The following is a 25585-nucleotide window of genomic DNA, read 5'->3' as shown; positions in this document are numbered from 1 at the left end:
GGTGTCGTGCTGATCTGAGGAAGGCGGGGGAGTCCTTGCGCGGCGCACTGGGGAGGGGCAGGCGCTGGAGTGGGGCACAGAACAAGCAGGCGAGCAGTCCTGGGAAGGCGTTTTAATCATAATTAAATAGTTCATCATCCATGTGGGGCGCCGTGATTAAGCCGTTGCCGTGGCCCTTCACCTCTGGGCTCTGCCGGGTCTCCGGAGGGCTCAGCGGCCCAGAGCTCCTGGTCCAGTGCCACCTTGGCCCGAGCGGGCCTGTCCATGCCAGCGAGCCCGGGTGCCGTCACCGCTCCACCGCCAGGGCCTCTGGCTGCTCCTCAGGGAAGGCGATGGTGAAGATCTCTCGGTAGTGCTCCACGAAGTGCACCTCCAGGCCCTCCGTGATGAAGGCCGCCAGGTCGAAGAAGTCCTTCTTGTTCTCAGCCGGCAGGACGATGCACGTCACTCCAGCTCGCTTTGCCTGGGAGGGAGGGCCCGTGGGCAAATGGGAAGGGCTGCGGGACAGGGCTGTGCCCTGTCGGCCTCCCCTTCGCACCGGCGCACAGCTGAGGAATCGAAGCCCAGCGCCATCCCTGGCCTCGGTTCCAGCAGCCTGCTCCCGCAGAACCCCGGGTTTTAATCGAGGACAGTAACCAGAGCCGGTTAAGCGTTTTGGCAGCTACAAGTAAACAGGATCTGAACACGAACTGCATTAAAGCGTGCCACAGCCTTACTGCGCAGCCTGAGCGAGCACCTGTGCGCTCTGGAGGCTGGTCTGTGTCCAGCCCACAGTCCTTCAGGGCTCCCGCCACCAACCCCCATTTCACCCTGCTGCTGCCTGACTAGCCCCCTGGGGGACAATGGTTCCCACTGGCCACCAGGCACCATCCAGGGACACGGCGTGTGCGGCCTTATTTCCTCTTCCACTTCGCAAGTGAGGAAAGCATGGTGTAGAGGCTCTGACACCCCCAGACATGGACTGTGCCTAGTGGGCAGGTCAAGGGACAGATGGGGGTCCAGGTTTCAGGAGTTAGCGGATCAAGAGTTGGACGACAGGACAGGAGTCCCAGCACTGAGGGAGAAGCACAGGACTAACTGGCCAAGGCAAGGCCTCTCGCACTCCCAGGCCAGACTCTCCTCCTCTTTCTGCCTCCGCCATCCTTGGTGCTTGGCTGAGGAAGCAGGAAGCCCTGCTAGCTTGAGAGCAGTCAAGACGGGAAATCTTGGAGAGACAAAGGACCACTGCAGAGCGGGACAGCTAGACACTCCGCTCAACACGGACCCAAACCCTAGTCTGTAGGGGCCGGTACCCTCCCTGCCTAAGGTCTACACCCGCTCTGCAAGGACACAGTGCCTCCTGGGGGCCCTAGTCTAGACCCACCCCAGGGCAGAGGGGGTGAGACTCACCGCGATGGTCTTCTCCTTGATGCCGCCCACCGGCAGGATCTTGCCGGTGAGGGAGACCTCGCCCGTCATGGCCAGGTTTGGCCGCACGGGCCGGTTCATGGCCAGCGAGAGCAGGGCCGTGACGATGGTGCAGCCGGCGCTCGGGCCATCCTTGGGGGTTGCACCCTGGTGGGGAGATGGGCAGGCTGGATGAGAGGCGGGCACAACCGAACGGCGGACCGGGCTGCCAGGCGGGTCCTCACCTCGGGCACGTGCAGGTGGATGTGGGAGGTCACCAGGTAATCGTTGCTGGGCTCGTGCTGCATCAGGAAGGCCCTGGCGAAGGTGTAGGCGATGCGCGCGCTCTCCTTCATCACGTCCCCCAGCTGGCCTGTCACCTCCAGGCTTCCATCCTTGTCCCCCTTACCATCCTTGTCGCGGGGCCGCCGAGGGGACGTCTCAACAAACAGCGTCGAGCCTCCTGGAAGACCAGCAGGCAGAAGCTGGGAACCCTAGGACCCCCCCCTTCACAGTGGGGTGCCTAGGGGACACCTCAAGTGTTCCCTCTGCCCCCCTCTCCCTGGCTTGATGCCCGCCTGCCTCTCCACATTGCAGTGCTGCCCCTGGGCGGCTGCTGGCCTCTGCTTCGTTTTCATGGGCACAGCAAGGGCGCAGCCTTCCAGCGCCGAGCCCCAGTTCCGTTACATCTCATCCAGATGTGCAGGCAGTGCACCAGTCAGAGCCAGCCTGTTCTGCAGACTCACCCCACGGCACCACCCGTCAGCCTGGGGTGGAGTGGCGTCACCCGTGTAAGGAAGCCCCCACAGCTGGGTGACAACCTAGTCCCCCAAGCCAGAGGGACTCCCAAGGCAAATAAGGCTTGTGGGGCGCTCCTGCCACCTTGGGGGCCCATCTTTCCCCTCCCCGATCAGCCCCCGGTCTCCTGGACTCCCTCTGCCGAGGGGCCTTGGAGGGCTCTGCCGCTCACCCATGGCGGTCCAGGCCAGCCCCATGACCACGCCGGGCGGTGTCACATCGTACATGCGCTCCACGGTGAACACGGGCTTCCCCACGAAGTCCTGCAGGTTCTCGGGCGTCACCTCTACCTGGTCGGCCTCGCCGCTGACGATCTTGTACGCGGACTTCCGCAACACCTGGAGCAGGCGAGGCAGCAGCATGAGCGTGTGCCCCCTACTCCGCTTTTTAACTCTTCACATCAGGATAAGATACATAAAGTGACCAGTCCAACCACTTCCAAGTTTACAGCTTCACGGCATCAAGTACATTCACATCTGTCTCCAGAACTTTCCATCTCCCCAAATGGAGAGTCCGTCCCCGTGAAGCACAGACCCCTCCACCCCCTGCCCCAGCCCGGCTCCCACCAGCTCCTCCCCGTCTCTGTGGACAGGCCTCCTCTGGGGACTTCCTGGGAGTGGGGTCCTGCGTGACGGGTCCCTGAGTCAGCCCCCACCCGCCTGCACAGGATGCAGACCTCCCCCTCCCCCAGGCCGCCCGGCTCACCTTCTCCACCTGCTTCTGCAGGTTGCGCACGCCGCTCTCCCGGCAGTACTGCTTGATGAGCAGGGTCAGCACGTCCGCCGACAGCTTGGCCTTGCTCTCGTCCAGGCCACACAGGGCTCGTGCCTGAGGCACCAGGTACCGCTGGCAGGAGGAGCACGCCGCCATCAGGACCCTCGGGGCCTCAGGACCAGGAACAGGTGCCTCTCCTGCGTGCCCCCACGCCCACTCACCCCCGAAACCTTCCCACAACCCCTGGCTGGCTAGAGGTGATGGAGGTGGCCCCAGCATCTGTCTGTACAAGCTCTCAACCCCAGGGTCGGGGGGCAGGGCGCTCCGGGGAACTCGGGGAAGGCTGCCCCAGGAGGGAACACCAAAGTGGAGACCTGAGGGTAGGAGCCAGCAGGGCGGGGAGGAAGGGAGGCAGGGAGTCTGGGTGGAGTGCATGGCGGGTGCCAGGCCCTCCTGGGAGCCCACAGAGGCCCAGCCTGCCACCTCCGGAGGCTCCCAGGGCTCTGCTCCTGGGCCGTCCTCTGCCCAGGTTCCATTCCTGTCCTCCCTCCAAACGGCACTTAAGAGGCCACCCCTCCAGGAAGATCTCCTGGATCCCTGGGCTCACCCTACTCGGGGTAGGCCACCCTGAACAGACAGGAATGGGGAGGTCAAGAGGCTCCAAGGTCACTCACAGCCCAGCCCGACTCCTGCCACAGAGCAGTCATGGGACAGACAGGCCTGAGCACAAACTGGGGGGTAGAAGGCAATGGAAACATGGGGGACACAACCTTACACGTCAGTACATTTGTCAACTGACATGGGTTGGCCCCGAAGCCTCTGTGAGTCCGTGTTCTTCTTCTTGTCCCTTTAAAGTTTTAAAAGAAGTTCCCTGTCCAGGTCCCCAAGCCTGCCCCTCATTGGCCGGCAGGGGAGGCCCCAAGCCCCCTACAACTACCTCAGCCAAGAGCTCCTCTGGCTCCCCTCCCAGAGCAGGGCACAGGAGGCCACTAGCAGGCCCCGAGAGCTGGGGCCCAGCACCTGACGGCTGAAATGGGCTCAGGAAAAAATGTGCTCGACCCCCTCCCAGCACGAAAACCACAAGTCAGAAACACCTCCCTTTGGCTCTGGAGAGAAATCTGGTTCTGCTCCGGTTAACATTCTTCAGGGTAGGAAGCCAGCCTCCGGCCAGGGAGACCACTAAGGTCTAGGAAATGCACGGAGACCTGAATCCTGGCTGAGCCTGGGCCTCGGACAAGTGTTCCGCAGCCACAGAAGGCCCAGGGCTGGTGGGAAGACGGGCGGCAGAGGTGCCAGCCCTGGGACAGCTGTGCGGCGGGACAGGGAGCAGCACCAACGGGGGAGGGGACTAGCAGGCCCAGCACACGGCCCCCCACGGTGCGCGGATAGCCCTGCTGATGGCCCACCCAGAAGACTGTTCCCTCCAATGTCACCTTCACTGCGGTCTCTCTCTTATTCCTGTTCTGGGGCCCGGGGGAGTGGGGTAGGAGAAATCTGTACCAGGTGGGTCTGCAGGAGAGTGGGGGGAGCAGGGCGGCTGCTGGTGCCTCCCAGGGCCCCTTGTCGCCTCACCTGGGCCTGCGCCAGTGAGGCGGCCCCTAGAGTGGGGGTCTGAGGGTGGGGGGCGGGGTGGTGGGTACTGGTCAGCCTCGCCCCTGACCCCCAGGGAGAGGAGAGGCTGGAGGGCCAGTCCACCACCAGCGGCTCATGATTTACTCAACAACGCACAGGGACAGAAGCCTCCCGGAACAGCCTGGGCCGCGGAGCTGGGAGAAGGCGGGCCCGCTGGGCGGCGCTGGAAGGGTGGCGCACCCAGGGACACGGAAGCCCCGTGGCCCTGCTGGGCTTGATGCGTGGTCACGGCTGTTCCCTGGCTGTATTCTCTGTATCGAACTGGTGAGGAAGCAGACTATCGCCCCAAGCTCCGCGAGCTGTTACGGCAAACTGCCAAACCCACACACGAGGTGTGGGAACCCCCGAGGTACAGCCAGTCGGTCGGAGGACAGCCAGCCCTGCAATGTGCAACCGGCCCCCAAGCAGGAACAGCCCGGGGGTCTGACGCCAGGCCCGGGCAGGGGCAAACGGGAGCCACCAAACACCCAGCTGGAAAGCGGGTGGGGCGTGGACGCGCCCACGCAGGGGTCACACGTGCGCGGCTACACGGCTCACGGCTGGACGCACCTCTGCTCTCGGCCATACTCACGCTACGCCAGTGGACAGCCCCTGGCCATCCCTGCTCCGAGCAGGACCACTATGGACTGTTCCCTGCAGCTCTGGTTAGGGGCCTGGCACTTGGGCTCAAATATGCCCTGACCCCCAGCTGCAGTGGGCACCCCCGTCTGTCCAGAGCTGGGGCGAGGGTCTCACCCTCACCTCTGCGATGGCGAGCTTCTCCTGCGCCACGTAGCCAGACACGTTGATCATCTCCATCCGGTCCCTCAGCGGCTCGGGGATGGTCTCGGTGACGTTGGCCGTGCAGATGAACAGCACCTGGGGAGGCCAGCAGGAAGGTTCCAGAGGACCAGCCCCCCGCCTCTCCCCACTGGGCCCGGCTCCCCGGCAGGACACACACCTTGGACAGGTCCACGGGCACGTCCAAGTAGTGATCCAGGAAGTTGGAGTTCTGCTCGGGGTCCAGCAGCTCAAGCAGTGCTGACGACGGGTCCCCCTGGTAGCCCCGGCCTATCTTGTCCACCTGAAGGGGCAGTGCAAGGTGGGTGCTCTGGGCACTGGTCCCCGCTCCCAGGGCTGCTCCTGGCGGGAGGGAGGAGGGTGGGGCCCCATTTCACCAGCACCAGGGCCAGGCATTGGGTGAGCCCGGAGCAGGAGGGCTGCCATGGGATGGTCCGAGGACAAGGACAGAAGCTTATTGTGAAGTGGCCCAGCAGCTGTGGGGCCCCCCCGGGGACTAGGGGACAACCGAAATGGCGGGGGCCATGGGTCCGATCTCAGACTCCGCCTGGCCGGGACCGCCTGGAACTCCGGCCCAGGAAGGCCTCAAGCACCATGTCTGACGTTGGGGAAGGGTGCTAAGAATGGAGGCCGTGCTGCCGTGTCAGCCCTGAGCCCCGCCGCACACCCAGCCTCCCGCCCAGCCCCCCGCCCGTGCGCACCTCGTCTATCAGGATCAGGGGGTTCTCCGTCTTGGTCTTCTTCAGGCACTGGATGACCTTCCCTGGCATAGCACCCACGTACGTCCGCCTGGGGGCAGAGCACACCCGGAGCGGTCGGCTCCTCCCCTGCCGGCTCCCCCAGGCCAGGCTCCCAGAGCGCACAGACCCTCGGTGTAGCACTCGGCCTCCACGGAGGGCCACCCCGAGGCATCAACAGGGAGGTGGTGTGTGTGGCACCAGCTGATGGCCTCCCCGATGGCCTGTGCTCTCCAGCAACGGCAATGTCGCCATCGCCCCCCGGCTCCGACTTGGGCCCGGGAACAGATGCAAAACCAGGGCTCGCTCAGACCTGTCCCCCGAGCCAGCACCTTCTATCCAGATGTTGAAACCCAGCGCACACTGCCCACCCTAACGGAACAAGAAAGGTCAGGAGCAGCCAGATGCTGGCGGCAGAAATGCTCTCTCCACCCACCAGGTCCTTGCAGGCACAGCACGGCCTCCCAGGCCTTGGGGTCCCTGGGCCCATGGCCCGGACCCGCCTGGCGCCTGCCGGGGTATTTCTTGACCACCTCCTTGCTCTACTGTCCCAGCTCAGCTGCGGGGGTCTGGCGCTCACAGAGTAAAGCAGACCCGAGTCTTGTGCCTGAGTTAGGCCCAGCAGGGCAGACAAATGGCACAAGAGATGAAGGAGGAACTCAGAGGTGTGAGGAACTTTATACATGCCACAAACATAAGAAGGGACGAGGGATCTGGAATGCCATTTCAGGGGTGTTAAAGCGGGAATAAGGAACGTCTCAGGGAGAGGTCCTGAGCAAAAAAAAAGTGAAGCAGCAAGCTGTGTGGGTATTTGAAGGAAGAGGGTTTTCTGAGTAGGGGGCATAGCCTGTGCAAAGGCCCAGCGGCAGAGCAGGACGAGGCCTGCTGTGCTGAAAGCCCACGTGGCTAGAGCAGAGTGAGGGCAGAGAGGAGAGAGGAAACGAGGCTGCAGGTCCCAGGAGAACACGCCACGACCGTCCCGATGGAAGGGCGCATGCACACAGCCCAGCAGTTTCAGACCGTGGACCCAGGGTTACCAGCCCCTGCTAGACCTGGTGAGGGATTAAAGACACAGGAGAGGCGCTGAGGCCTCACCGGTGTGTGGCCCCGCTCTCAGCGGGGAGAGCGCCTTGCCCCGGAACTCTGGCCGCAGCGCTGGGGGAGCTGAACTGGGCAGGATGGGAGCTGGAACTCGCGGGGACCATCTGCCAAGAGCCTGGTAAACAAATGCTCCGGGGGGGCCGCCCTCCTGCTGGTCGAGAGGCCAAGGTTTTGAGCCGACGTTGGAGCCGCCGGACTCCGCCGGGCCCGCAGGCAGCGGGTGTCCAGGCTCGTCGGCACTTAGCCCAGCATGAGCAGAGGCCACCGCTCGCCGCTGACACCCCGTCGCGCACGCAGGAACGGAGCCAGGCCAGGCCTACCTGTGCCCTTTGATCTCGGCCACGTCCGTCATGCCCCCGACGCTGAAGCGGAAGTACTCGCGGTTCAGGGCACGGGCGATGGACCGCGCGATGCTGGTCTTGCCCACGCCGGGCGGACCGTAGAAGCAGAGGATCTTGCCCTGCGTGGAGCCTCGGAGCTGGCTGACGGCGATAAACTCCTGTGGGCAGAGGCCGGCTCCCATGAGACCCGCGCCACCCCCGCTCAGGAGCCCTGCCTGCTGTGACCTTCGCCACTGTCACGCTGCCCTTCAGACCTCGGGGGGCTGTGGAAGGGACAAGGCATGTCCCAGAGGGGCCGAGGTGACTGCAGTGACCGACTGGGTGATAAGGGCACCAGGCCGAGCTGGCAGCAACCCCTTCCACATCCCGGATCGTACTGACCCTCTCGCCGCTCTGGCCACAAACTACTGGCCCTGAGCTGGGCCCATCACCTGTCCTCTCAGGCACAACTCCTGTCCCTCTCCTCAGGCATCCGAGGCCCCTAGAGCAGTCTGCCCCGCCCGGGCTGCCCTTGCCGCCTTCTGAGCTACTCCAATGCCAGTCCCTCCCCCCGAAGCCCTCCGCCTCTCCTTCCTCAGCCTCTGCCAACCCCGCCAGCCCTGCCTCAGCCAAGGCCCTCCTGGACCCTAGACCAGAAATGCCCCAAACCACTCCCTGGGACCCCGCCCCACCACGGGGGAAGCCTGGGTCCCGAATCCACATGATGACAGTCCGTGCTGCTCAGTGCCCACACCGCGTGCTCAGAACAAGAGCCGGGGAGGCGGGACTGTGGCGCCCAGGGGAGGCTTCGAGCAGCCCGTGCCCAAGGACGTGCAGGAGGGGTGCGGGGGGGGGGCTCATGGGGATGGGGTGGGGTGGGGGAGGGCCCAGGACATAGGGGAGGGCCTCACGGGGACAGGGTGGGGTGGAGATGGGGGCAGGCCTGGGACCCAAGGGCGGAGCGCAGGGGTCCTCACCAGGATGCGCTTCTTGACGTCCTCCATCCCGTAGTGGTCCTCCTCCAGCACCGCCCGGGCCCGGGCCAAGTCCAGATTCTCGTCACTGTACTTGCCCCACGGGATGGACGTCAGCCAGTCCAGGTAGTTACGAGTGACGCTGCCGGGGGACAGACCAGACCCGGTGAGCAGCCCAGCCCGCTGCCCGGTGCTGCCACTGCCAGTCCACGGTGCCGGCGCGCACTGCCCCTGCCGCTCGAACCGCACCCCGGGCACGTCAGCTGGAGGAGCTGGTAACCGGCAAAGCCTCGCTGCGGGAACCGCATGACTCCTACGACAGGGGCCCGGACACCGCGAGCACAGGGACTGCTCGGAATCCCGCTCCAAAGGCGGCAGGGGTAAAAATGGGAGATGACCTCTCCCAGGGCATGCGGGGCAGAGGCCCGGCTGGTGGCCGGTCAGCGCTGCCGCGAGAGCGACCCCAGGTTGGGAGCTGCACACCTACGGGGCAGGGCTGAGCCCCCAGGAAGACGCGTGGACTTCCTGGCCCTGCTCACTGACTCCACCTGAGCCGCCGTCTGCCCAGCTGGGAAACGAGTGACAAAGAGAAGTGCGTCTGCTCGGGGGCGCCGAGAGCGGACCGCCACACGCCAAGTGCTTCTCGGGCGCCCAGCGTGACCGGAGAGTGGCCAAGGCACCCACCCTCCCTCCTGGCTTCCCGGCCCCTGCCAGTCACCGGCTTCTCTGAGCCTGAGGCGCCCTTATGGGTGGACGCCCTGCGGCTGGGCCGCCCCGGGAGGCTCACTTGAACTCGGAGGAGTGGTTGTCCAGCAGGGCCAGCTTGCTCAGCTCCTCGTCCACCACGTCCATGACGTGCTTGGGGACCACGAGCTCCTTGAGCCGCTCGCGGAACTTCTCCTCGATGGCGTCCTTGTCCTCCTTCTCCAGCCCCAGCTCCTTCTTGATGATCTTCAGCTGCTCCTGCAGGAGGTACTTCCGGTGCGTCTGCTTGATCTTCTCCTCCACCTGCGGCCGAGCGCAGCCGTCAGCACGGGTGGGAAGCCCGTCTCCAGCTCCCTCCTCCATGAACCCGGTCTCCCCAAAATGGAAATAAACAACGCCAAGTTCCAGGTGAGGAGCAGATTCGATCCTCAGTCCTGAGTGGGACCAGGTGAAGCCGGCCTGATGCTGGTGCAGCCGCCACGGGCGCGGCGCTCCTCCGGATGGACAGGGTCGTGGGTGAGGCTCGGAGGCCGCCGAGCACCAGGCCCGCCTACGAGCCTCACTCCTGTCTCCCGTCAGAGGTGCGTTAAGGACAGCCTTGTGCTGGGGCACCTTGCGGGCTCAGCTGGTAGAGCATGTGACTCTTGATCTCGGGGTTATAAGTCTGAGCCCCACGATGGGGGGCTCAGTCAGTTAAGCATCTGCCTTCACCTCAGGTCATCATCTCAGGGTCCTGGAATGGAGCCCCATACTGGGCCCGAGCAGGCGGCCTGCTTCTCCCTCTCCCTCTCCCACTATCCCTCCCCTAGCACATATTCTCGCTCTCAAATAAAAAAATTTTTTTTAAAAATTAAAAATTAAACAAGTTGCCTTGGGCTAGTAACCCAGTGTTCAAAGTTTTCCAAGTAAAGATGCGACCTGAAAGTTTTCTCGAAAATAAAACAAAGTGGAAAAAGCAAGTCAGTTCTGAGAAGCGACACGCGTGGTAAGCAACCGACCGTCCACGCGGCCCCTAGACTTGGCCACAATCAGGAAGGCGGGACACAAACAGCGAAGCCTCGGGGAAACAGTTTCACCCCTTCCCAGACTGGTTGCCAGTGCCCAGCATCTTCCCAGGACGTGGACGTGAGAGCAGCTCCACTGCGACGGAGGGTATCCTGGGGGCTGCAGACCCCGGGCTCAGCGCCGAGACCAGTCTTGGGTTCTCAGAGAGCTTCGCCACCCCGGACAAGAGAGAGGCCCACCTCCCGCCCTCGCCCGGGCTCACCTCGCGCCCCAGGCGCTGCTGCAGCTTGCTCAGCTCAAACTCCTTCTTGAGGAGGGAGAGGGCCTTGTACAGCCGCTTGGGAATCTGCCGAGAAAGCGAAGACGCGAGTGATGGTCAGAAGTCGGCATCTCTGTGTGCGGGGAGCAGGCCCCTCCTGACGGACACACAGAGGGCAGCTCGACCCAGCCACGTGTCCCCAAGTGGAGACAAGCCCCCTCTGACCCAGTTCTGCAAACACCTCCTACAGTTAAAGGCCAGCAGGTCTGCAAGCTGTGGCCGAGAACTTTCGTAGCGCTGTCGCTGGTAACAGCAGAAGACCGGCGGCAGGCCAAACACGACACCCGCTGAACAAAAGACACCACCCGGAGTGAATGGCCACTGTCGCCACAGAGACTGGGGAGCAGGGGCGGCCTGACGGCCCCAGGGAGTGCAAGGTGGAATGGCAAAGCCGAGCCGCGGAGAAGCAGCCAGGCCAGGAGGCCGGCCCGTGCGCTCACGTTGGTCTCCTCCAGGACGTCCTGCAGCTCGTGGGACTCGGCTCCGGTCAGCGCGGCGCCCATGTCGCTCAGGTAGATGGGGTTGTCCACCACCCTCTGGCCCGCCTGCATCATCTGCAGCACAGACTCTCTGCAGGGACAGAGCGCGCTGCTGCAGCTGGGGCCCGCCCGGCAGCAGCGCTGGCCCCCATGTCCCTTCCCCGGCAGCGACGGTCAAGGTCCGGGATGCTCACAGAGAGCCGGGTGAGGGCCGGTGGGGCCACCCGTCCTAGAGCCATGAGACTCACAGCCCCATGCCCAGACACAAGCCCCCTCCGGCCATGGAGTGACCCCGTGTGAGAGTCCCTCCCTCCACCTCAGCTGATGATGAAAAGGCTTCTGGGCAAGTCCACGCTCTCTTTAGTACGAAGGAAGCAAGAACGTGCACTGCGTAAGGCATCTCCCTCCACCCTCCCACCGCAGGGCCACCCCCAGTTTTCTCTTGGGACGACACTCTTGAGAAAGCCTCCCATTATCCCGGCTGCAGAAAGACGCAGGCAGAGCCCCGCCTGGCCTCAGGGAGGGCCGACCACACACCAGGCCTGGGGAGCGGCACCGGAGACCAACCTGTAGAGCGGGTTCAAGGCAATGATGTCCCGGATGGTTTTCACAATCTCGGCGGTCAGGGCCTGGTGAACAGGGAGGCGGCCATCGGTCCCTGCGGCCGACAGGGGCCGTGGCCCAAGGAGCCCCTCCCACCTGGCCCAGGCCATGGATGGCCTCAGACGCCCCGGAGTGTACCCTGAATCCACCAGCCATGGGGGCTCGGGATCAAGACCGTAAAAACGAACACCAACGCCTAGCTCGCCTAGCTCCTTACACCCTGTCGAACCTTGACCTTGAACAAGCCATTTGGAGGGAAAAAGGAGACATGGGTATCTTTATTCCTTTATTTTGAGCACGAGCCTCATGACCAACACCCATGTCCTCAATGTCAGCACACCCTGGCTTGAATTCTCCTCTGTCCGGGGAGGTCCCTGCGAGTCACTGGGTCTTGGGCCCAGGCTCCCCGAGGAGGTGGAGGACCGCCCCCTACCACCATGCTGTGGACACCAGGAGCATCATCGCCACAGCAAAGACCATGGTGCTCCTGGCGGGACCACGGACAGCTGGTGGGGTGAGCACTGGAACCTGATTTCCGGAAGGCGGCTCCCAGCACGCCAAACCCCAGCGAGGGCACAGGAGGGATCGGGAAAGTGGCCGCCGTGAGTTCCTTCACTGCAAGCACCCAGCCTCTAGCTACGGGTTTGTCCCTCAAACGACAGGACTTTCCAGAAGGAACCTGCAGAGGGCAGCTAGAGGCCCATCGCGCCTGCACGAACGAGCACGAGCACTGAGCCTCCTCAAGTTTCCCTGATGCTTTTCCCTGTGGCATCTATGAATTTTGCTTTTTCTCCCCTACGCGAGTTTCCTCAGAGGAAGGAAGCTCTGAGGCCCAGTCCGGCCACTGGGGGAGCCACCCAGGTTTAAAAAATAATTTAGAATCAAGACAAAAGCTGACATTTTGTCCCTCGGTGGTACCAGCCACAGATCGAGCACCTGATAGCGACCGGGGCCGATGGTGCAGAACCAGAGACCGTGTCGGTAAGTTCCGGACAGCACAGCTGCGTGGGTGTGAGGCTGTCCTGGGCAGACGCAGCCAAGGTCCTCCCAGCGCCCAGGGCAGATGTCACCTGCAGACCGCAGGCCTCCTTGCCTCAGCTCAGAAGCCCCCAGAACTCTTGTTTGACATGTGCCACAGGAGCCAACCGAGGCTGCTGGCCGGCTATGCACGGTGCGCTCTCCCCCAGGCCGGACGATGCCGGGACGTGCGCAGGTGGGGGCCTTCCGTGACCGCTGCCTTTCTTCCCCCCCACCCCCGGAGGCGGGCCGCCCTGCTGCTACCTGCCCCAGAACAGGTGGGAGGACAGCAGCCACCACTGCGACAGCAGGCTCGCTAGGCTACGAAGGCGGCAAGCAGGCCTGCATCTGGGGTCAAGGCGGCCAGAAGGCTGCCGCTTCCCTGCCTAGAAGCCACGGGTAACGGGGAGTGGGCCCCGCTCGCCTTCCCCAGCGCGCCGGGCTTGAGCGGAAGGAGCCAGTACGGAAAGGCCGGGGGGTTCCAGCCAATACAGGCTGGGGCCGGACCCAGGTTTCAACCCTTCACTCCTGAATGCCAGTTTCTTCCCAGGACTTGTGGGGCGGGGCGGGGGGCACGTTCTGCCTCCCACGAGAGCCTGGCAGCCATAACGGGCTAGAGCCTCGGGGAGCACGTCTCCTGCTCAGGGGGCCCCGAGGGCGGCGGCAATGACTCACTTTCACTTCCTCGGTGACCTGGAAGTCCTCGTGGACGACATTCTCCACCTCCACCATGAGCACCTCGCCGAGGGGCCCCGAGGCGGCTTCCGCCGTCCCCTCCGTGAGGGGCCCGCCGCCCTGGGATCCGCCGCTCAGCTCCTCCTCCGCCTCCTTCTTGCCCCGCTTCGTCTTCCTGCGGCCCTTCTGCTTGTTTTCAGCTTCGGCCTCCTCCGGCTCCACCTCCAGCTGTCTGTGGATGTGAACCCTGAGGACGCAAACGGGGCGACGGGAAGCTGCTGGGGCTTCCGGTGCTGACAGCGGAGGGGCGCGCCGGGCCCGTCTCAGAACACCAAGAGCGGCAACCCCCCCACCCCCCACCGGGCACACCACCGGCCTCCAGCTGCCCCAGCCGCTCCGCGCGCCACACCAACAGCCCGCTGTCCCGCACGCGCCCCTGGAGTCTGCCCGGCGAGCCAGCTGCAGCCAGCTCCGGGCCCCGCCACAAGCCGCGGGCGCCACCAAGCACAGCCCGGCTCGAGGACTCCACCTGCCCCTCCCTCGGCCCGGAGCTCACCAGACAGCGGCTCCTTCGTGTTGTTCGGGCCTCAGTTCGAGAGCACCTCCACAGAGAAGCCCTCCCTGTCCACTCCATGTGAGGTCCAGCCCCCGTCTACGCCTACCCCTCACCATGCCCGTCTTTGCTTCCCCCCAAAGCTCCCACCACCGTCAGAATTCAGCAGGCAGGGGCGCCTGGGTGGCTCAGTGGGTTAAAGCCTCTGCCTTCGGCTCAGGTCATGATCCCAGAGTCCTGGGATCGAGCCCCGCATCTGGCTCTCTGCTCGGCGGGGAGCCTGCTCCCGCACCCCCTCTGCCTGCCTCTCTGCCTGCTTGTGATCTCTGTCAAATAAATAAAATCTAAAAAAAAAAAAAAAAAATCAGCTGGCAGCCCGTTTTGATGTTCACAGCCTCCTCTCTCGGGGGTGGGGGGTGGACCCGGGCCTCTTTCTCCATCCACACCCAAGTACCCAGCAGACACCAGGGGTTAGGTGATGTGAGTACGAACACGCCACCTCCCCTCTCGGCTCCCTCCTGTCCCACAGGGTCACTAACTGCTACCTTTCCCAGAGGGCTGGCCTGAGAGCTGGCGGGATGTGGACCCAGTGCCTGGCCCCCGGAGCCGGCGGGGCCCCTTCCATGAGGCACCTTGCAGGTCAGGACAGCACTCAGCAAAAGACCAAGCTTTTATTAATTTTGTGGCATCGTTACTCCCTCCAACTCATGAATCCCCCCCGCCCGGAGACAGAATGGCAGCCTCTATCCTAAAAACAGCCTCTAACACGAGCAGATGAAGACCGGAGAGGGGCTTCACCAAGTGAGACCACCACCAGGACCCGGAACAGAGTCAGTGCCTGCCACACCCTGTTCCCCTGGGTGTGCTGCCCTGTTGACAAGGCAATGAGTCTGGCTGAGGGAAAACCCGCGGTGCTAAGTTGGACATCCAGCACGATCCGAGGCCAGACACAGACAAGGGCGCCTGGAGAAGAAGCACACCCAACTGTGAACGGCTGACACCTCGCGCGGGATACGAGGCAACCTGCTCTTTTGTATTTGTGACGCTCGTGTGAATGACGTGCATAAGAGATACAACCTGCCGCTGGCCACCCATAAAGCCACTTTAAGAAGAGGGACCCAGAAGTGACCTGTCTCCGCCACCTCCGACTTTGGTCTAGCCCCGGCAGTGACACGGCAGGAGGACTGAGCAGGAAGGATGGCCAGTAGAGGAACCTGGGGAAACTCAGGGCCTCTCCTCCTGCCTCACCCCAGACTCTCGGGGCCCCTCACCTTCTGTGTCCCATGACGATCATGCGCAGCTTGTCCCCAAGGTCTTGCATCTCGTGGATCTGGACAAAAGTCCCCGTGTGGTAGACCTCATCCAGGCTCTCGACCACGTCAGACTCATTGCTAAGGGACAGGGACACAAAGGTGCATGGTCACAGGCCCCGATTCTCAACGGGGCATCTTGGGTGAAGAGGGAGGAGGAAGAGAAGAGAAACAGCCCTGCCAGCCTCCACTGAAACCCGAGGGCAACCTCCTCGCTCCCACAGGTGCCGCAAAGCCCCGCAGAGCACCTGCGGGCTAAGGGCAGCCCCTGGCAGCCGCCACCGCCGCCGCACACAGGTGAGCAGCTCCTGGGCTAAGTCAGCTGTAAAGACAGGCCCGATGGAAGAGATTTTATTCCACACCTCCCCCAACAGAACGTACCCCCCAACTCAGAAGTGGAACTAATTCCCACCTGGAGTCAAGGTGGGTGTTCCCGGAGCTGCCCTATCTATCTGTCCTCCCAGCTCTGCTCTGAAGCAACCTCACAGGTGGGGTCACCACCAAAGGTCCTGGAGGTTAACATCTGCGCCCCCTCTACCCCCACCCCAACAACTGACCACATGAGACCTAGAGCTGAGCCAAGTCTTCAGCCCAGACTAAAAAGATGGCTCTGCTCTTGGCCTTGTGCTCAGCAGGTTTTGCCTGATTTCTTCCGGGTCAGAGGTCAGAGGTCCCGGCTACTCTACGGAGCAGGACTTGTAACGAACTACACTCCAGGGCAACTTCAACGAAGGAGTGAAGGAAAAGTTACACTTACTTGTCATCCCTCTTTAGAAAGACGCCGGCATATGGCTGGGCGAGACGGACTTTCCTTCTTAGCAGCTCAACCAACTTCTTATTTTTAACCTAGCACGACAATGACCCCAAAGTGAAACGCAGCGTAGGTTCCTAGCTGACATTTCGACAACAGCTCTAGCGTTTTCAAGATGATTCTCAAGGCTATGCTAACCTGACCCAGGACATTAACCAACACAGTCCAGGGAGTCCAAACCAAACACACACACACACACACACACACACACACACACACACACACACACACGAATGCGTAGAGAATGCGGTGGGACAGACTGACAGGGCTGCAGGCCGTGGTGGGCCCCACTGCCTTCTAAAGAAAACTCAAAGTAGACCAAAAGCCAGAACCAAGAAACTGATTTAACTTCCGATTTTAAGAGCTGTTTCAGAGGTGAAGTGCCTTGGCCTGAAAATCTAGACGATTCTGATCTTACCAACACCAGAAAGACAACACTAAATGTGTGTGATTCAACCGTGGCCCATCCACAGACTGGTAACTTCCCCCAGTTCGCGTTGAAAGTATCTCTCAATCACATCGACACCCTTTTCATCAAGGATCGAAAGCCCCGGGATGACAACGCATCATCTCGATGTCATTTCAACGGCAGGGAGAGGACTAACATCTTCTAGGCAACATCCCACGGGCAGGAGCACAGACGTCCGTAAGGCCGAGTGATTTCCCTCCAGCAGGTATTAATTCCCACCCCAGACTCTGATTATACTTAAGGGCCCGCAAACTTCAGCACCGGAGCTACCTAGAGGACTTGCTAAGACAGGTGGCTGGACCCCAGCCCTCAGTCTCTTGACAGACGAGGCCTGGGGCGGGCCTGAGAACCTGTATTTCATACAAGCTCCCAAGTGATGCTGACGCTGCCAGCCTCCGCACCACAGCCTGGGAACCAGCGTCCTAAGCTCATCCCTTAGCGGAGGCTCGTAACTTATGACTCAGGGATTCCTGACCCTACAGATGCACTTCTCCCGGGGAAGAGGTCCAAGACGACCACAGGATGGGTACATGACCCACCACAGTTTTTTTTTTTTCGATTTTATTTATTTGACAGAGAGAGACCCAGCAAAAGAGGGAACACAAGCAGTGGGGATTGGGAGAGCGAGAAGCAGGCTTCCCACCGAGCCGGGAGCCCAACGCGGGGCTCGATCCCAGGATCTTGGGATCATGACCTGAGCTGAAGGCAGACCCTTAAGAACTGAGTCCCCCAGGTGCCTCGACCCACCACAAATTAAGAGCCACTGATCTACACTGAGAGGCCACTAATAAGGGGAGAAACTACAGGGGCAAGTTAGCCACAGGCCGTGTCAACCACAGAATCAAAAGTGAACAGAGCTTTGCTAACAGGTTCGGAAACCTTCACCCAGTGCCACGGAAGTTTCCCGCATTCCTCTCCCATGATAACTGACTGCTGCACCTTAGCACTTGCCTCCTCCCTCTGGCAGGATTCCTTGTCACTGACAAGGTAACAACAACACATGCCAGTCTCCCGCTTTCCACAACGATTCATTCAACCCTCCCAGCTAACTCCGGGTGGGGAGAGAGAATCTCCTGGAGGAATCATCTCTCTGGACAAAGAGCAAAAGAGGCATCTGCCACTTTGCAGGACTGAGGGGACCGTAGCCGAACGCTCCTGGCCCCAGAGGTCAGCTGGGGTCAAGGATAAGAAAAAGGCTTCAAGGGCAAGCTTCTGAAATGTCAGGAGGGTACCACACAGGAAACAGCAGCAGCAACTTCTGATTAAGGTATGGGGCCATACCCCCAACAATGATGGACTTACCTCCCCGACCAGCTCTAAGAAATGAGGTTTGATTACAACACCCATTTCACAGATGAGAAAATGGAGGCCGAGAGCCACAGTTTTCTGAAGGTGAAGGCGCTATGGGTGGTGGAGCCAGGATATGAACCCATAGGTTCTGGGGCCCGCAAGTAACCACCACTCAAAACCAAGGAAGGCCCTTGGAAGAGTAGCTCCAACACACACCATCAGCAGGTGGGAGAGGAGGTGGAAGGGGCTCCTCCCGCCCTGAGATTTGTTTAGCGGAGACTAAAGTATGAGGGAGAGGCTAGAGAGTGAATGCGGAGGCTGACTCATTGTACGACCTTGCTCTGTTACAGATAACTTTTCACCAAGGACTCTAATTTCCACATCGTTTAAAAAAAAAAAAAAAGTGGGGGTGGGGGAAGGGACAGGGAAGAAAGAAGGCATTGGGGTCCTTCCTACTCTAAAAACTCAAGTTCCTTGCACTCATGTTACTTTCTATTACATCACCCAAATCCATCTCCCCACCCCCTTGGCTCTTAGTTTTGAATGATGTTGCTTAATGTCTGTTCCAACAGAACACAAGTTCCTTAGGCACAGGGACTGCATGTGGCTTGTTTGCTGCTGCACCCCCAGTGCCTGCTACATAACAGGTAAAAAACACTCTACTGAATGAATAAACCATGGCTGCCCCCCTCTGAGAACATCCTTCCCCCACCTACCTCCTAAGTCTCCCGTACTCTATTCCTGGCTCTATTATCCCTACAGTAGTCACTGCCTTCCAACATGAAAATTTACCTACTAATCTGGTTTATTGCCTCTTGTATCCCGCTAGGACGTAAGCTCCAAAGGCAGGAATTTTTATCACTCCTGTTCACTGCTGTAGCCCTAAGAGCCCTACCTGGCCCCTGGTAAGCGGTCAAGAAATGTTTAAGGAAGGAATGAATCCTAATCCCAAAGGGGCTCACAACCAGACTGCAAACCGCCCCGAGTGAGAATGTCATGAAACATTTACCAAAATCCGCAGAAAAGTTACTGGACCGCAAAGACTATTCTGGTCCGGTCCCTCCCAGCATCGGAGATTTCTATGACTAGGGCTCTAACTGGACAGTCCTAAGCTCACTGGGTTCATCAGAGATCTGCAAGGCGGAGGAATCTGGCTCAAATTCACGAAACTAGTGAGAAGACAAGGACTCGAACTTCAACTTTTAAGAACCTTCGTGCGTGGAAAAAGTTGTGTAACATGAGGGTACCCAAGGATCCCTCGGTCCCACCTGCCGTTTGGAGAGTTGGGGAAACTGGAGGCCACGGCGGGGGCGCTCATTACCTCGATGATCTTGATGAAACGCGGAAACACCGGGTTGCGGGTGACGGCAATGAGCGGCAGGTGCGGGAATACCTCCGGAATCGTCATAGGAGTCAGTGCCGTTATGATCGGGCCTTCCCCACCCCCCGCGCTGCCCCCCGCGCCCGCGGCTCCATCCTCAGCGCCGCCCTCGGAGGCATCCTCGCCGCTGGAGAATGAGCCACCGCCGCCGCGGCTGTTCGCCTCCCAAAGTCCCCGCCACTGGCCCGCGGCCACAGGGCCTCGGCCCCACAGAGCCCAGGGAGGCAAGGCGTCGCAGGCCCGCCGGCCTCTGGGCAACCACACTCCGGCGGCAGTCGGAACCCGCCCCCCGGCGGCGGCCAGCAGTGGCCGCCGCAGCGCCCAACACCGCGCAGCGCCCCACAGCCGCACGTAGCCTGTGCCCGCCGCCATGCCCCGGCCATCCTAGCGACGCACAGGACTTGCGTCATTTCCCCCCGCCCCGCTAGTGCGCACGTGAAGTCCCGCGCGTGCCCAGGGACCCGGGGCGGGGGGTGGGCAAAGGGGGGAGCGTGACCCGGAACGGAAAGCGGCGGGGTGGGGCTTGAAGGAGCGTGGGGGCGGGGCTCAGCCTCTTCACCGCCTCCGCCTCTTCCGGCCTCCCAGCCGAGGCGCTGCAAGCCGCTTCGGCTCACGTGGAGGGCTGTGGGCGCGCCCCAGCACCTCTGAAAAGCGAGCGCTGGTGCTGCAAGCGCAGCTGCGAGAACGCCTAGGCAGCCCTGTGCATACACTTCGCTTAGGCGCGCGGGCGACACGCGCTCCGGCTCTGGAACGCGTCCTGGTTGGTGGACTCGGATTTCCCGGGAGACACCGTGCGCATGCTCCAACGAGCCTGCCCACGGGCAGCTGTGTGCGCCAGCCTGAGCCTGGTGGCGCGTTCGGGAGACGATGAACGCATGCTCAGGCTGGCGAGAGCGTGCGCGGCGGTGTGCGCACCGTCGGGCGCTCGAGGAGGGGGGCGTGTTTTGTGCGGCTTGGCGTTCCCCGGGAGACGAGGTGCGCATGCTCAGACGCCAGGGCGCCCCCACCCCGCCACCCCCCCGCCGCAGCTGCGCGCTCGGGATCAGGCTGCGCATGCCCAGACTGTGAGGCGACACCCAGCGGCGGTTGAGGTGCATTGGTGGCGGTGGTTCTTTGTGCAAGATGCTGGTCTGGATGCTGGTGGCTGCGGCGACCCTGCGACTCTGCTTGCTGGCCAGAGCTCAGCCGCTGTGCCGGTGGGGCTGCCCTCCCCGGGGAGGGGTGCTCCCCGGGGTCGCGGAGGCTCCCCAACCTCGTTAAGGGTTTCCAGTTTCTTGTTCTAGAAGTTGAACTTGATGTTTCCCGTTCTTTCACCCCAGCTCCCCCCAGCCCATCACCAGGTCCCCCCATTGCCATTTCAAAGCTTGGGCCCGATTCCCACCCTGGGAGCCACGTCCGCTGCCGCCGCCCTGGCCGTGCGCTCCTCTCCATCGCCCCGTCCCGCAGTCAGGGCGATCGTCGGTAAAAGGATCTGACCCCGTCATTCCCCTGCCCCGATTCTCTGTGGCGCCCAGGATGAGACCCAAGTTCCTGACGCAGCCTACAGCCCCCGGCATGATCTAGCCCGGGCGTTCTCAACAGCCGCGCTGCTGACGTTGAGGACGCTTTGGGGCGGAGCCGTCCCGTGCCTGTAAGATGTGGAGCAGGGTCCGCGGCCTCCACCTGCTGGAGGCCATAGTACTTCCTCCTCCAGGCTCGACAGTCCATCAAGAATGTCTCTAGGCACTGCCTTGGAAATCTGAGAACCACAGATCTGGTCCCCGGCCTCCCCTGAATCAATGCCCCAGTCACACCATCCCTTGAACAAGCCAAACTCTGACCAGCCTTGGGGACAGGGGAGAGGGTGTTTCGTATCCCCTCTGCCTGGCACACTTTGCTTCCAGATTTCTCCATGGCTGGTTCCTGATCCTGGTTTAAGTCAATCTGATCTTGACTTAAACAGCACATCTTATTTAAAGCGCTCCCCCTGCCCCACCCCTGGCAATGGCTTTTTCCTAGCAATGGCTAATTTCTGTTATTGTTTTGACAAATTTTCGTCTATTGTTGTCACTAGAATGTGAAGTCCATGAGAGTGTGGAGTACTTATCTCACTCACTCGTTACCCAGAACATTTTTAGATTTCAGTGTATATTAGATTAGTGAATACTGTTGGGGTGGGGAGTTGCCATGGGGGTTAGGGAAATGTGAAATCCCAGTTCCTGCCCTCAGGGAACTCCTGCCTGGAGTAAGCTGTCCTATTCCACAGGGCCCTGTTTGCCCATGAAATAGTAAACGTGCGCTCCTGGTGCATGACCTAACTTGATCTTTACAACAGTTCACAGAGCAGCGATTCCTTAACCTTACTTTATCGATGTGAAAACAGACCCAGCGAAATTAAAAACTCACCAACCTAAAGACACATAGCTAGTAAGCAAAATGCAGAGTCTTCCAGTACGATTTACCAATGGGATTTGTCCCAGAGTTTGGAAAGATTGGTGATACCAATTCTCCCATTTCCTCACACTGGTTCTCCCAAGTGTGGTCCTGGACCAGCAGCATTAGCATCACCTGGGAATTTGTTAGACTTGGACCTACTGAATCAGAGACTCGGAGGTGGGGCCCAGCAGTCTACCCTTTATCAAGCCTCCAGGTGCTTCTGGCGCAGGTCAAGCTGGACAAACTCTGCGATAAGCTATAAACTGTACCAACCTTCTCCAGCCACCAAGACCATCCACCTCCCCACCCCTGGCCAGGCCACAGCCTTAAAAAAAAAAAAAAAGAAAGAGAGAGAAAGAAGACCTTGGGGTTGAAGTAGGAGTTCCTAATCTGAGGTCTGCAAATGAGCCTTTATGAGCTCTCAGGAATTAAATCTCCGTTGTTGCATGTACACGTGTGTGTTTGTGGGAGAGGAAGGCCAACAGTTTCATCAGACTTTTCCAGGGCCTCCCACAACCCTAAAGCATCAGGAACAGGTATTTTAGGGTTAACCCAGAGGCACCCTGGTAGGAGTCATGCTGAATATTTGGTAAAAATGACAGATGGTCTCTCTTGTCACTTACCTCTAGTAATCACATGGTGAGGACAGGAAAGGTGTTTCATATCAGACAGCAAATTCAAGGGGTATGTGGCTCCAGACTGCTCTCTTGCTCTATCTCTCCTTCACTTTCAGAACTAACACTCAGCTAGTATTTCTTGGCGCCCGTGATGTGTCAGATATAGAGCATTATCTAATTCCTACCATTGCACTTGGAAGTAGGGCTTAATCTTTCCCATTTTACTAAAAAACGTTGCCCGCAATCAAATGGCATGAAGAAAGCCAGGAGATGGAAGTGGGTTTAGAACTCAGATACTCCTTTTCAGTGTTCATTTGCTACACTGTAACTCTGGAATAATAAGAAACAAACCGTTACTTGGCTTACATGAGGTCCTGCAAGAAAGAACTTTTTTTTTTTTTCACCCCGTGTGTGCCTACAATGCAGGAAGAAATATTTCACCTGTTAAAATACGTTTCCTGTCGACAGGCATTATTTCAGAAAGCGATGTCTGCATTTCTAAATCCTCTCCCAAGAGCCTGGTCCCTAACATGTTACCTTTACAGTTCCTCATCCTCTGGTGTCTCTTCCCAATAACTCATGACCTGTAAATACGCAGTAACATGGACAAGGAATGTGATATCAGTAATTTTCCTGTTAATCTCTCTTAATTTTTTATTTTGACATAAATATACAACAAGTGGCAAATAGAGCACAGAGATGTCTCAGATACTGCTCACCCACCTTTTCTACCCACCTCCCCACCCTCCCCTTGACATCTGACGTCACCAGAGTGTACTAGGAAAACAGGAGAATTACACTGCATTCCTATTACGCACCTGCCTCAACTTCACATTTACAGTTTCAATGTTCTATATCAGGAAATTATTTTTCTCAACTGTTCATTATTACTGATATTATTGTGTGACTCTCTCTCTCTAGGACCAACTGTATTTTTCATCTAGGAGAGCACACTTGATTAAACATCCTTGCAAGAAAAATGTAGCCCTGTATCTAGGGTAAGTGACCGTTTTATGTACTGTTAACTTCCTTTTTATTAAAATGTTAGATTTGACCTCATTCATTCATTCATTCAACAAACATTAAGGCAGATGGATGTTGCTGGTTGCTGGCCTGTAGGGAGTTCATAGTCGGGGTGGGGGGGTGTCAGAGGAAGAGAAATGAAGAAACCAGCAAATGAAAGAATTATGGTGTGATATGGTATCACCTGTCACAGATCCTGGATATAATTAATCATCATGGAGGGGGGCGCATTCAAAGGAATGGGGATACTCTGCCCAGCGTGCACTTGGGGTCATCAGGGTGCAAGGTTCGGAAACCAGCTGTGTACAGCATACTGAAATGTTTATTCCTCATCCTAAGGGCAGTGGAGGGTTGGGGGCTACACAGTTTGTGTTCAGGAGGATTTCAAGAGCCCAGGCAAAAAAAAGAAAAACAAGAAAAAAAAAACAAGAAACACAACAAAACAACAATGTGCTAAAGTCTAAACAGAAGGCAAGGCTATAAACAGGAGGGGACACAGCAGGACATGTCAGTTCTCCTGGGGTGTGGAGATCGGAGGTGAGCAAGCCGTCGAAGATGGCCCTCAAGTTTCTGGTGTAAGGAACAGGGTAGGGGAGAGCGTTGGCAGTGTGGGATGGCTTACTGCTTGCAAGACACTGAGGACACGTGAGGCCAGAGCTGGGAACAGAAGGTCTTCTACCTGTCAGTGCTAGTTCTGGCTGTGGGCCGTCACCCAGTGATCTCACCCAGTGATCTCTTAATCGGCCAGAGGTTCTGGTGAATCTTGATTATATAGAGCAGGTGGGAGAAGAGAAAGAGAAATGGGAACCCAGGAGACCCAAGAAGCCAGAGAAGGCTTGAGCCGGGGAGGACAGAGGGATGTCACAGAGAAGTCAGGGCACATGGGTGGGGAAGCAGCTGACGAAGCAGTGGGACAGATTGGAGAGAAGGCAAGGACGGAGAGGTTCAAGGTTTATGTCACTCTCTCCAGAAGCCAAGACATTCCTGTACCTGGTGCAGTGTGGATGAACCCGGAGGACATTATGCTCAGTGACATAAGCCAGACCCAGAAGGACCTACCCTGCCTGACCCCACTCCCTGGAGGTCCCCAGAGGAGTCCCGTCCACAGAGATAGGAAATGGTGGGAGCCAGGGCTGGGGCAGGGGTGGGGAGTCCATGCTTCACGGGGACAGAGTCTCCGTGTGGGGAGATGGAAAGTTCTAGAGACAGGGTGGACGTGGCTGCAGGACAGTGTGTGTGCGCTTCACGCTGCTGAGCTGGACATTGGAAACAATTATAATAGCATATTTTATCACCAAATAAGTTGTGAAGTACACATTTTATATTGTGTGTGTTACACTGCAGTTTAAAAAATTAAAATTTTTAGTTGATTAAAATTAAATGCAGTGTAGAAGCCACGCAAACGGAGCGCATTTCAAGCACTCAGCTGAGCTCGTGGCAAGCGTGTGGGACAGCCCAGGAGCAGAATGGTCCCCTCATCACATCTGCTTTAGAGCAGCAGTCACACACAGTGGCCTCCCCGGCCAGATTCAGCCCCGCCACCTGACTGTGTATGGCCGGCAAGTTAAGAACAGTCTTTATATATTTATATGACTGAAAGGCAGTCAAAAGTAGAACCGTATTTTGTGGCAGTGAAATGACGTGGAATTCAAATTTTGATGTCCATAATAAGGTTTTAACTGTCCACAGAAGCGTTTGTGCTACAAAAGCAGAGTTGAGCGGTCCAGACAGAGCCCATGGGGTCCCTAAAATATGGCCTTTCTGTCCTTTTACAGGAAAAGTTTGCCAGACACCCAGCTTAAAGCATAACATGCTTAAACGATATCCTGATCCCCACAACACGCTGGAGTCAGAGAGGGTCTGATTCCAACAGCTTCTGGCAATGAGACATTCCAGTGCTTAATACAGTGATGAAAATGTCACTTGTTTGCCGGGAGCGCTGATGAGGATGAGGACAAACATGGATGAGGCTAAGTGGGTTTGGACAGTTTGGCAGAATCTGTCAAAATGTTCAACACACATTCTCAGACACAAGGACCCCATATCTTGGCAGTTAACCTAAAATGATAATGTGTTTATGTTGCTCGTGCATGTGCTTCCTGAGCCCTTTGTCCCACCTGGAACCTCTCCCTGGAGTGTCCTTTCCTCTAGGGTCAGGGGGGAAGAGCATTCCAGGTGGGAGGGACAGCATGAGCAAAGGCCCTGAGGCAGGACCTTGCTTGGTTTTCAGAGGGACAGCTCAAGGACAATGAGTGAGGGGAAGAGTGAAGGGAGATGTCGACAGTATTAGATCACATAGGGCTTTATAAGGCGCGCTGACACATTTGGATTTCAGTGGAAAGTCACCAGAGATTAAGCAGAGGAGTGAAACAATCTAACTTCTTTTTTAAACGACCGTTGATTTTTGGGTGACAAACAGCAAGCAGAGAGGTGAGACAACAGAAGGACACACGTGAGGGGCCTGAGGCTGT

General features: G+C 59.1%; 2 protein-coding genes across 2 annotated transcripts in view; one reads left to right on the top strand and one right to left on the bottom strand.

Moving 5' to 3' along the window:
* Positions 1-97: 97 nt before the first annotated feature.
* On the bottom strand, positions 98-19455 carry LONP1 (lon peptidase 1, mitochondrial). The gene is made up of 18 exons (XM_080812217.1): positions 19000-19455; positions 15866-15954; positions 15070-15189; positions 13246-13492; positions 11518-11579; positions 10912-11041; positions 10415-10498; positions 9230-9450; positions 8446-8584; positions 7469-7647; positions 6012-6099; positions 5471-5593; positions 5272-5388; positions 2890-3030; positions 2357-2522; positions 1632-1849; positions 1390-1554; positions 98-463 (listed from the first exon to the last, which is right to left on the bottom strand). The coding sequence occupies exons 1-18, from the start codon at positions 19429-19431 to the stop codon at positions 287-289; spliced, it is 2898 nt and encodes a 965-aa protein (XP_080668343.1). The 5' UTR covers positions 19432-19455; the 3' UTR covers positions 98-286.
* Positions 19456-20181: 726 nt separating this feature from the next.
* The window catches only part of CATSPERD (cation channel sperm associated auxiliary subunit delta), a gene marked incomplete at both ends in the record, with an annotated part of 48464 nt that continues 43060 nt past the window's right edge, over positions 20182-25585 (top strand). Inside the window, 3 exons of the mRNA XM_080822367.1 lie at positions 20182-20255; positions 22104-22158; positions 23013-23089. Of these exons, the coding sequence (XP_080678493.1) occupies positions 20182-20255; positions 22104-22158; positions 23013-23089 (206 nt within the window). The remainder of the gene's footprint in view (positions 20256-22103; positions 22159-23012; positions 23090-25585) is intronic.

Source organism: Martes martes, assembly GCF_963455335.1.
Source record: "Martes martes genome assembly, chromosome: 1".
NCBI lineage: Eukaryota > Metazoa > Chordata > Mammalia > Carnivora > Mustelidae > Martes > Martes martes.
This window is presented reverse-complemented; position numbering and strand designations above follow the sequence as displayed.

What these genes read in the sequence shown, in the direction of transcription:
- LONP1 (XM_080812217.1), bottom strand. Translation starts at nt 19,431, where the DNA reads ATGGCGGCGGGCACAGGCTACGTGCGGCTGTGGGGCGCTGCGCGGTGT. An exon ending in AACCACTCCTCCGAGTTCAA is followed by an intron (nt 8,585 to 9,229) that starts GTGAGCCTCCCG and finishes GTCCCCCGGCAG; the next exon opens with CGTCACTCGTAACTACCTGG. An exon ending in GCCGAGATCAAAGGGCACAG is followed by an intron (nt 6,100 to 7,468) that starts GTAGGCCTGGCC and finishes CTCTGCCCCCAG; the next exon opens with GCGGACGTACGTGGGTGCTA.